This window comes from Clarias gariepinus, chromosome 16, assembly GCF_024256425.1.
Source record: "Clarias gariepinus isolate MV-2021 ecotype Netherlands chromosome 16, CGAR_prim_01v2, whole genome shotgun sequence".
Lineage (NCBI taxonomy): Eukaryota > Metazoa > Chordata > Actinopteri > Siluriformes > Clariidae > Clarias > Clarias gariepinus.
This window is the reverse complement of record NC_071115.1, coordinates 16518440-16530908: the sequence shown is the minus strand read 5'-3', so window position 1 is coordinate 16530908 and position 12469 is coordinate 16518440. Positions and strand designations below refer to the sequence as shown.

The window sequence follows — 12469 nt, the reverse complement described above, 5'->3', positions numbered from 1 at the left end:
TACCCATCATTGACGGCTTAAGAGTTTGTAGAAATAGGAAAAAGGTTCAAGCTGAAAATAAGCGGATCAGCTTTAATAAATTATTGATATTATTATTTCAGACTGAAGCCCATGTACATGTCTGCCTGTCTTTAATAAAAATTAATTATACAAAAAATAAAATTTTCTAAGCTTGAGTATCTTATGCCTTGTTTACACTAAGTTGTACTTCTTTCATCGTCAGCCAAATCAGTGAATCACAGATAAGAGATCAAAAAAGTAGATTGAATAAAGCATGTTACAGTAAAATCAATTTATCCTCTTCAGTGCAAAAGTTTGATTAAATTCTGTCCAGCGGTCGATTTATGACGCACCCACAGTTTGACGCGTGCGCAGTATGCTGTCAGAACTTGCAGTTTATAATCGAGCACATAATTGCTCATAACTTCTCTTCTACTCAACATTTTGATTTCATTTATGGCGTAGGTTTAACTCCATACCTTAATGACTGGTAACGTTTCATAAAGTTCACACATACATACAGTACATACAGACAGACAGACAATTTTCTCAGACTGGTTTCAGGCCCTCCAATGTAAAAAAAAGTTATGGGCGAGTTCTTAACAATGTAAAGACAAAACCTTGCTTACCATGAGTTAGTCATTCTGCTTATAATTGTTATTGTTAGCAAGAGCTCAAGTAAAGAATTTTTAGTAGTGTTGATGAACCCTAACACAAGCAATATGAATGTGGAAATTAACATAATTCATATTTTTTTTTCTTGTGTGTAGCTAATTATAAAGACTAATTAAAAACAAACTATAATAGACTGCCCAGTTTATGGTGACTGATCACTTGGTATGTAGGGCACTCAATCAAACACCATAAAACGGTGTTTAGCTTTACAACAGATGGTTTCTCTTTTAGAAACTATTGCTAATAGAACCTAGAATCGTTAATTGTCTAAATAATGTCACACTTGCAACAGGGCTTCTGAATAGACATGCAAGAAGCAAATAGACACTCATATTTTTGGGATAAATGTATGTACCAAAATTAAAAACATTTTTCGAGCAAGTAAAGTTCAGCTATTAATGCATGATTAATACAAAGTTTTTTTAGTAGCTTCAAGAGCAACCGATCTCAAAATCAAAGATACCTTTTAGAAAACTCCAGACATGACTTCTGATGTTTTCCCTTTTTCTTTTTTATTAAACGATGATTCTGAAAGATTTTTTTTAAGATGCCTAGTTGTATCTGAGACAGTCCACCCTCAGACTGACCAACAATCTGGCCCCTGTTTTAAAATAAAATCTGAAATTTATTTTGCATTTTTACTTTTACATATGCTTAAAAACCTATTTCAGGTGATTTCAATGTGTGTAGTTCAAAGTCCAATCCATCTTATATTCAATATAGGTTCTAAAACTAAAATGAGTTATTGTACATGTTTTGATTTATTGTATATACAGTACTATATGGACATACTGTTTTTATAAGGAGTTATAATGCAACAGAACTTTAAGATATAAAAAGAGAAAGAGAGAGATGTTTAAGTGTTTTAAATAAATACTGAATGGTGGAACTGGGATGGCAGTCAATGTCTTGTAGTAAGAACTCTCTCTCTCTCTCTCTCACTCTGTCTCTCTCTCTCACTCTGTCTCTCTCTCTCACTCTGTCTCAGCATCAGCAGGAGCTCTAAGTTGTTGTTATCCAATATCTATCACATTTCTAGACATATGTGAGGAATGTCAGCTTATTGCTTTCCAGGGGTGAACTGTTAAAGGCTTAAGGGCCACACTATGAAACACAAGCGGCAAGTGCTTTAGATAAATTAATTAATGGTTAAATAACTCTAAAATATACTGTGAGCATTGTTTTTACTGTGATATAAGATTGTTTACACTAAATCTAACATGTTTCCATGTATTTTTCCCAGAAGTGAGAAAATTATTTAAACAGGTTTTTGGATGTTTAGAGGTCTTTAGTAAAATGTAAATTAGATGTGTGTGCATGCTTTAGTGCCCTTTCACTGCCTCTGTCTCTCAATGTGTTTATGTGTCGAGGGAAGTATGTGCATGTGCAGAGAGCAGACACAGTGGGTCTCTGAAAGAGGTTAAGGACAGGGGACTCTGGGCCTCAGTAACCCAGCATGAGCTGAGCATGGGAAGAGCAGACATGTTTTACATATATTACACTGGGTATAGTATCCTTAATAATTACATTCATAAGAACAATAATTATATTTTAAGCATATAATTGAGATAGAAATTTTAAGAATTGTTCTATGTGTTGTGTTGGTGCATGCAGCATGTAGTCACTTCAGCTCAGGGTCCTTTCTGTGCAGTTTTCTCCAGGTTGTCCAGTTTCCTCCTATTTCTCCAAAATATGCAGGAATGTATTGACTATGCTAAATTCCACCTTGATGAAAGTGTCTCTTTCTAAGGCACATATGCTTCAACAAAATACTTCAAAGTCAATGCTAATAGTGTGCAGTGACCCAATTTGTGTGACCTAATACCTCTTTGTCTGTATCCTTTAACCAGATGACCCCATACTCACAGCTTGGACCTCATTCCCCCATGTTTGGCACTTGTAGCACTTAAAGTCATTTTAGCCATTTTTAGCCAGTTTTGCTGGGCACAGGATTGTTCATTATATAGTGACATATCATTATTTTTAGCACAACCTAGAAAATAAAATAAGGTGAATCGTAAATTTTAGTTCATTTTAACCAAATATACAGACATGCCTGAGCAAAAAAAAAAAAAAAAAAAAGTAACACAGATAGACAAACAAATAGCATAGATACACAGGATCACAAGTTTTTCTGGTTGTTTTCAGTTGTTTCTATGACAAAAATGTTATTATACTAATATTTTTAATTTTGAGAGTTCTACACTTTTGTGACCTCACAGATTTTACATGTAAAATTTACACGTTTTTAAAAGTAATGACAACTTTCATTCTAAATACACAAAAATGTGTAAGGAGATAATTCTTTTCAACAATTTTTAACAGGTGAAACTGTAGAAATTAGACCAAACCCATTTTAAACCACGCTGTTAGCATTTAGGTAGTATGTATTTAACTGTTTATAGTTAGCATTTGCTAACATTTTTTCTCACTTTGAAGCATTGATTTTCCCGTCAGTAGCTAGTTTATCAATTCAGGAAAACTCCTTCTTGTACTTTTACTCTTGCTATTTAAGACAAGGTAATAGTTTGTAATAAACTTATTGAGGGGAGAATAAAAATAAAAAAAAAGAAGACATTTTACCATACTTAAAAAATCCTTGTACAAGTAGTACATGTGAGGACATTAAAGGGTTAAGTGATGTTCCTGAGCGTCATATGCCTACAGATTAAGTTAATGAAACTTTAAAATGATCTTCAGTGGTGCCTGTGGTTGGCTGTAATCTGTACAGAGCATTTCTGAACCCCGTGTTAGCTCTTAAACAAGAGCGTTCATGTACAGCGAGATAATCTCCCAGGGCTGTTAAAGGTGGCGTGGTGCGTCGGCGTCTCTCTCCAGCTCGCTAACTCACTGCACCGACCTACACGTTCGTGTTCACTCAGAGAAAGCCTATATGTGACTATACATCGAGTTCACTCCTCACTTCCACCATCGTGAGCGTAAGGACGTCTCTGAGCGTTTGAACTCTTTAGGAAAGATTTTTGCTGAAGTTTTACTAAACTCTAGAAGATGTGGTGGATGTTGTTTCCCCGATGGATTTGGTTTTTCCTTGGGCATGTCTGCGTTTTGCGCTCGCATCTTCAGGTCCGAGCAATGACTGTGTCCAAGGTGGTGTATTCTCACGCCGGAATGTGTCCTAATGAGATGAACCCGAACCTCTGGGTGGACGCTATGAGTACCTGCATGCGCGAGTGCCAGTCAGATCAGGTGAGGATGGTTTCGGTGGCACGCGCACTGCGCTCACTGCATGTCGTTTTAAACTGCTACATGCTTTCCCACATTTTTTTTATTCTAAAATTTTGTATATTTAGGCGACCCGACTTCGAACACGGTAATATAATTCAGCCTAGATAATCTGCACCGAAAAGTAGATTCTTATTTAAAATATGTAGTACAGTAAATTGCATCAAATTTGTGTAAGATCAGCAGAAAAACTATATATTTTCATGTAAGCACATAGAAACAAGCTGTTGTCAGTGCTTTACATACATAACGTTTCCCTTAACTAACTTTTTTTAATGAAAAAAAAAATGCAAACCTATGGACAATATTAATCAATTTCATTGGCGTTTAAACAAATGTTAAAAAATACATAACATTTGCCTGCTTAATATTTTTACATTTGTTTAAATGTCAATGAAATTGATTAATAATTATTAAATTAATGCTAATTTATTTTGATTAATGATTTTTTAATTCATACTCCAATTCATGCGTTAAACTACAGCATGCTATAAATGTTAATAACTTACTGATTTAGATTAAAATTAGCAAATCAGCCTAATTTCTGACTTTTTTCATTTGTTAATCACAACACACATTAATTAAAGTGTTGGTTTATGGTTTATAATTTTATTGAATTAAATAAATGAATAGGTAATTTTATTCATTATCCTATCTTTAAAAATCGGTTCCAAGAAACGCGAGAATTGCACCAGGAAGGGAATCCAGTGTAAAACCTGTGCCAAGTTGTTGAGATTGGATGGTCCGCAGTGTGCGACCCCTTAATGAAAGCAGCTGAATGACTAACAACATCAACAATCCTATCTTCCAAAATGTATAGTCTAATAATTTTCTATACATATTAACCCCCCGCATTATGACAGCGTTGCTGATGGACATTCTTGCTAATTTTTATTTTTCATCCCTTAGGATTGTGAGACATTTGAGAAGTGCTGTTTAAACGTGTGTGGAAGTAAAAGCTGTGTGGCTGCCCGCTATAGGGACGTAAAGGGAAATAAGGGACCAGTGGGAATGCCAAAAGAAGCCACCTGTGACAAGTTCATGTGCACCCAGCAGGGTTCAGAGTGTGACATCTGGGACGGGCAGCCTGTGTGCAAGTGCCGTGACCGCTGTGAGCGGGAGCCTCGCTTCACTTGCGCCTCTGATGGAATGACCTACTACAACAAGTGCTACATGGACGCGGAGGCCTGTTCCAAGGGTGTCAGCCTTACTGAGGTCACTTGCCGGTTCCACCTGTTGTGGCCTAACACCAGCCCACCTCCTGAGGAGACGACTATGCTTCCTACCACTGTTTACCTGGAAACTACCCCTATGGACATTCAGGCTCCTACAATGATCAGTAATCCAGGGCAAAACATTGTGTTTGTGGGTGAGACAGCAAGCTTCCTGTGTGAAGTCAGTGGCAAACCCAAACCAGAGATTACATGGGAGAAGCAAGTGGAGGGAAAAGAGAACACCATCATGAAATTAAACTACGTACAAGGTAACATAGTAGTGACTAATATTGCACAGCTTGTCATCTACAATGCCCAGGTCCAAGATGCTGGCATTTATACCTGCACCGCTAAAAACTTGGGTGGTTCTATACAGACCCACTTCATGTTGTCTGTCATACGTCACGATCAAGCCATAAATGAGAGCTTGATGAATTCCACACGTCTTCCTGCTGAGGAGTGCCTGAAAGCACCTGATATGGGCGACTGTGGAGAGGAGACCATCAGCTGGTACTACGAAGCCAAGCGGAACAACTGCTTCACTTTCACTTATAGCCAGTGCAACAAGAATAGGAACCACTTTGATACGTACAAATCATGCATGCTGTCCTGTGGAGCAGAACTAGCTGCCCCTTGCTCCCTCCCTAGTGTCCAGGGACCCTGCAAATCCTACCAGCCACGGTGGGCATACAACCATCTCCTCAAGAAGTGCCAATCTTTTGTCTATGGAGGCTGTGGTGGCAATGAGAACAACTTTGAAAGTAAGGAAGCCTGTGAGGACATGTGCCCATTTCCCAAGAACCACAACTGCAAGCTGTGCAAGCCCAAACAGAGGATGATAACCAGCTTCTGCAAAAGTGACTTTGCAATCTTGGGTCGCATTACAGAACTGACAGAGGACCAAGATTCAGGCCATGCGCTTATTACAGTTGATGAGATTCTAAAGGATGAGAAGATGGGGCTAAAGTTCTTTGGACAGGAGCCCTTGGAGGTGACACTACTCAACATAGACTGGAGTTGTCCGTGTCCCAACATCACTAATGCTGAGGGCCAGCTTATTATCATGGGGGAGGTGCACAATGGGATGGCAGTCCTGCAGCCTGACAGCTTTGTGGGAGGCTCCAGCAGCCGTCGCACACGCAAGCTCCGTGAAGTCATCAACAAGAAGGCTTGTGCTTTTCTCAAGGAGATTGCCAACACACAATAGTAATAAGCTCACACTGAAATGCTGTGGACTCTGAGAGACACCATAAGTACCCGTTCCCACAAACCTTTCACTAGGCATCACAGTGAGGCACCAGCATTACCATATTACATCAGGGCTTTCAGTTCCATTCCCATGTTTGAATCATGCAAGCAATAAATATATGTGAATTTAGGCATACACAGTAATCTCCATGTACACCCGATCATTGTTACTTATTTACTCTGAACTTAACTGTTTTTAAGCACTTATTTTGTAAAAATTGGAAGGAAAAAAAAATCCTTATTTTAGTTGCTTTGGCTCCTAAATCTGAACCCTAATGACAGATTGCCTTATAGGCAGTTACTAAAAGCTAAATCCCATGGCCTTTAACTTTTTAACTCAGTTATGAAAAAGGCTTAAATTTGCTGACTAACTTCATCCCTTCTATTAAATATATAAATGGCCTGTAGATTTTGTCTTTGCACCTTGTATTTACATTTTAATATATTTGCCCAACCTTGATCTAAACTTTATTTTATTATATGCGTATTATTTATTTTATTAACCTAACTTTTTAAACCTTTCACAAACTGAATTACTGAATAATTACATACTCCAAGACATGCTTTACAAGTTTTTGTATTTTGTTTAAAGGCTTGGCAGGCAATATATCAATGAGATAACTATTAATCTGTAAAATGAATGATTAAAAAATGTATCCCTCACTTCTTTTCTTCTTTCCTTTATTTCCTTACCTTACCAAGAAGTGCAAACATTTAATGCTTCAGCTTAGTGTTTTTTTTTTTTTTTTTTGAGGGGAGGATTTTATGTTAGTTTACTTGTTCTTTTCCTCTGCTGTTAGTCAGTGCTGGCCATTGTACTTGAGCAGGCACATTCCAGCTGGTCGGTGGTGGGGGTGAGGGGGAGTTCTCATGGGACACGGGGGGCAGTCTGATCCGTGTGTTATGTCTGGGTCTGGGGTTCTCGCCTCTCCTCCTGACCTTTCATGTGAGCGCTGGGGCTCTGTTGGCCGAGCACCCCGCTGCCTGACCCTCTCATCTTCTCAGCCCGACTCCAGCCCTGCCGTGACATTGCACTGGCGGGGAACCTTCTTCGTACACATGTGTACACACACATATACACTTACACTGCATTCTAGTTTAAAGTCCATTCTTTGAACTCTTGACTTGATCTGGATGCGAGACAGAGGGCCAGTACATACTTGTTTTCCCCAAGGTGGGCCTCTGATGTTGGCTCCCTCAGGCTGTCCAATGGGGCCCTGGTCCATGACCCTGTAAGAGGCTAATGAAAAGGAGGGAGAAAGAAAGAAAGAAAGAAAGAAAGGGGGAGTATGAGAGAGAATTCATTAAAGTTGTTGACAAGTGTCAAGTACATCAGTCAGGCTCAAGTTCATTGGCTCACTTGGTTTATTTTCACTAATCACAAACCTTTTTAAAATACAATGCTAATAAAAAGGCACCTAAGACAAATTTATACAAAGTTACCAGTTTATTTAGTCAAACTTTTTTTGTGCTGATTACAATGCAAACTCTCTGCGTTATAATCAGCACAATACACACATTATGATCTGATATATGTACTGATATATATATATATATATATATATATATATATATATAGTACCCCAGGTTTCTAATGATTTTTAGATTATGATCTGATATCATCTGCTCTATGATAACTTTTAGGAATACACAGTGTATACAGTACTCCAGGTTTCTAATGATTATTAAGGCATATGACTAATACTGTAGAAGTGTGCAGTGGGAACACTGGAATGGGGTGTAGTAATCACAGGTTTAATTAATCAGATTTAGCATTTAATTTTCTGCAAAGCAAATACAGTATAAATATAGATGCAAATAGTGGCATAGTAGGTCTTTAGGAGCAGGGTGCTCAGTCGGGTGTCTCATTGCACCTGCAGGGTTGGGGGTTTGATTCTCACCCAAAGTGTCCAGAAATAGAAAAATCAGACTCACTCATTTTTCCATTCAGTATCATAAATGAAGAGTTTGGATGTAAGATCAGGTGACGTTTAATTTTAGTACATAATAATGCAAAAACAAAAGAAACACAGAAGTAAAACTATGGTCCAAAAAATTTTGTCTATTAGCATTAGCATTTTAGCACAACACATGAAGTGATACCAGAAGTCTCTAAACTACAGAAAATAAGCACCTGCAGAATTAAAACAGAAACCCTGACAAAGAAATTAAGAATAAAAAAGCAAATAATAATCACTACATAAGGAAGACCTAAACTCAATGAATGAATGAATGAATTAATTAATTAATTAATTAATTAATTAATTTAACAGAAATTGTGAAGCCAGAGGAAAAAAGTTGAAATATGAGTCCCAAAATAACATGATGGTGTGTAGTGCCTGGAAATGACAGAACCACCCCTTAAGGCATGGCTCCTAGCACATTGGTGCTGTGTCTGGGCTTAGCTTGTGACCTGTAACAGGGCTCCACCTGGGGGCCTTGACCGGGACATGGCATGATACCTACCATGAAACTTATTATAAGCGCCAGGCTGGTATTTGTTGATTTGGGCGCTAGACTGGAGATTAACATAGGTGACAAACAGGGCTTAGTGTGAGCTACACTGTGACTGGTCTGGGGCTTAGAAAAAAAAAACTTTGTGGGCCTTTTCGGAAAGCTTGACATGTACACAAAGTCCTCAAACCAGAAGACAGAGCTAATATGTTGACAGATTTCTAAGCTAACATGTATTCTAGTGTGACATCAAGCTAGGTTTTGGAGCAAACATACCATCATCGAATCTCACATGGCAAGAATAAATTAGCTTTTTGTAGCATTGTTGTTTCATTTTGGCCTGTTCTTCATGCATCATCATTCTCAATTTGTCAAGATTCTGAGGGTCCTTTTGATGGACTTGCAGTACCGTTATCCTCCAAACATTTTCAACAGGATTCAAGTTGGGGGATGTGATTAGGCCAGAGAAAGGCTTTTGGAATTGTTTTGCCTAAATGTCTGATTGTTGTCCTGTCTTCTCCCCAGATTTATTTTCTAGGCATTCTGGTTAATGTTTTATGTTCTTTATTATTAGTCTGAGAGGGCATTGTGAAATGTTTCATAGAATACCTCTTGGTGATGATTAGCTATGGTTCCATGAACTTTCCATGTGTACAGTGCATCCGGAATGTATTCACTAGGGATGCACCGAAATTTCGGCCGCCGAAAATTTTCGGCCGAAATAGCATTATCGGTTTCGGCCGAAACGTAAGAAAGCGCCGAAAATAAAAGCCGAAATTGTCGCCACGCCTCTCCCATCCTCCCGTCTCGTTCGCGCTGTCATTACGCATCAAACACGGAGTATGTCGGCGGTTTGGAAGCACTTCAAAGTTTCAGGTGAGGACAGCAAAGTTGCAATATGTTACAGAAAGAAATTTTATTTAGTTTTGTTATAGTTAAACAGCCTTATTACTGTTATTTATTATCAATAAAAGTTTGATTGCTTAATTAATTTGTAGTTTTTTTAATACAAACAAAAAGAAAATATTTTAAACATGTTTTTTAATGAAGCCATTTTCGGTATCGGTTTTCGGCCAAGTGCATCCAAAAATTTCGTTTTCGTTTTCGGCCCAGAATTTTCATTTCGGTGCATCCCTAGTATTCACAATACTTCACTTTTTCCACATTTTGCTACTGTATGTTACAGCCTTATTCCAAAATTGCTTCAATTCATTATTTTCCTTAAATGACAACGTGAAAATAGTTTGTTGGAAATCTTTGCAAATTTATTAAAAATAAAAAACGACAAAATTGGCGCATTCTGTTTCCACTGATCATCCTTAAGATGTTTCTACAACTCGATTGGATTGAATTCAGTTGATCGGACATTATTTGGAAAGGTACACACCTGTATATATAAGGTCCCACAGTGGACAGTTCATGACGGAGCAAGCCAAGTCCAAGGAATTGTCTGTAGACCTCAGAGACAGGACTGTATCAAGGCACAGATCTGAGGAAGGATACAGAAAATTTTCTGCAGCATTGAAGATCCCGATGAACACATCACCTCCAAGAGCCAAGAACCCGATGGTCACTCTGAGAGAGCTCCAGCGTTTTTCTGTGGAGAGAGGAGACCATTCCAGAAGAACAACTATCTCTGCAGCACTCCTCCAATCAGGTCTGTGTGGTAGAGTGGCCAAAAGGAAGCCATCCCTCAATAAAAGGCACATGACAGTCGTCTGGAGTTTGCCAAGCTGTAGCAAGGACTCTCAGACCATGAGAGATGTTTATTTTTTGGCAGCAATTTTTCACAGCCTTATGTCTTTTTTTCAAGTGTAATGATACAAATGGTTGTCCTTCTGGAAGGATTCTGATCATTATGGCCAAACAGGAAAATACTTGTTTCATCTGACCAAATACTAGTGCTACTGTAATCACCTGCAATTAGATCATGGTAATGTAGGACTCTCTATGTACATACTGTACTTTGGTGTCTGCTGACTGTAATATTTGTGTTTTGTAGTGTGTAGTAATTTTTGATATCTCACTAATCTGAGTTGCTCTTTTTTTTCTATTTTAACCTCATCTACCTTTATGACTGACCAAAGTTCATACACTTTACCAAACCGTATACGACACACCTTGCTTAACCATCTTTGCATAATCTGAATCTTTTAATTCTGTGCAACCTTTGTGAACAACATTTTTTCACTGTCATTATTTATTTAACAAAAATGAAGCCAAAAGTAAAAAATAAATAATAAAAATGTGGGCAATATCAAGTGGGGCAATACCCCATGAATCCTTGAGATGTTTCTACTGTATTACTTTTTCAGTCTCTCACAATAATGGGGAAGAATTTTGACCCATGCTTCTTTTCTAAAATGCTTTATTTCATTGAGGTTTTTTTTTTGTTGTTGTTGCAGGTTTGGGGTTTTTATTTTTTCACAGCTCTCTTATGGTCCTGCCACATGATTTCAATTGGGTTGACATATGGGCCATTCCCAAACCTTGATTCTTTTATTTCTCAGCCATTCTGATGTAGATTTATAGATGTGCTTCAGCTCCATGTTCTGTTGCATGACCCTATTTCGATCACCCTATTAGCTGTCGGAAAGATGGCCCCGCATTTGCCTCTAGAATTTATTGTGGACAGGACCTGGGCACTGCAAGGTACCAAGGTCCTGTACCTGCAAAACAAGCCAAATCATTACCTCGCCACAGTATGAGTATCAGGTTTTACTGCTGAAATGCTGTTTGGTTTTCCCCAAACATAGCAATGGGCATCTTGGCCAAACAACTCCATTTTTGTCTCATCTATCCATAGCACAGGGTTCCAGAAGTTTTGGGATTTGTTTAGATGCAGTATTTCCAAACCTCAGTTGTGCAATGAACACGAAAATGTTTGGAAATTGTTTCGTGATCCTTTCCAAATTGATGTGCAGCAACAATTGCTTATATTTTCCCTCTTGGCATTAACACACACCTGAATGCTCTAGACCAGCAGACTGCTGAATCTCTATCTTTTTATAGAGATCTGCACACCTGCTGATGATCAATTAATCTAAGGCTGATGATTAGCACCACCTGTCTGCATCTTATCGTCTTCAAACCTGTGGAAGCAGTAAGGCAGTATTTAGTATTGCCCACATTTCTTTTTTGGTTGTTTTTTTGTGAAATAGTGGCAAGGTTTTAATGGCAATGGCTAAGTTATGTTAGTGTCAGAGCTGTATTTGCCTATTACTAAGACTTGCTACAGTTAGATGATTTTTAATATGTTTTTAGACATATGCATGTGGAATTAAAAGAGGGGTGCAAACTGTTACTAATGACTGTATTTTAGCAAGACCACATCACTGCATTAAATGCTTCAGCTCCAGTTAATAATTGCTGACACTTCCTTTCAGTAGGCATGAAGCTGTTCTTAGCATTCAGAATCAGCTCCTCTCTAACCCTTATGGGCCTTGATTGCTTTTCTGCCACTTACTTAGTTCACGCATGGTTGGATGTGTTTCTGGGCAGGAAGGAAAGTGCTGCAAGCCCTTTAATCATTGCAGGTAAAAGTAAGATAGGTCACCGGGCAGATAATACAGTGCTGTTGCTGGTGGACATTTTGGCTCTAGATTACAAATAGAATTTCCCTTCATCCTTTATAG

At 38.2% G+C, this 12469-nt stretch overlaps 1 protein-coding gene across 1 annotated transcript; it reads left to right on the top strand.

Moving 5' to 3' along the window:
- The first annotated feature begins 3389 nt into the window (after positions 1 to 3389).
- wfikkn2a (info WAP, follistatin/kazal, immunoglobulin, kunitz and netrin domain containing 2a) lies at positions 3390 to 6976 on the top strand. The gene is made up of 2 exons (XM_053515001.1): positions 3390 to 3882; positions 4828 to 6976. The coding sequence occupies exons 1-2, from the start codon at positions 3685 to 3687 to the stop codon at positions 6337 to 6339; spliced, it is 1710 nt and encodes a 569-aa protein (XP_053370976.1). The 5' UTR covers positions 3390 to 3684; the 3' UTR covers positions 6340 to 6976.
- Positions 6977 to 12469: the final 5493 nt, after the last annotated feature.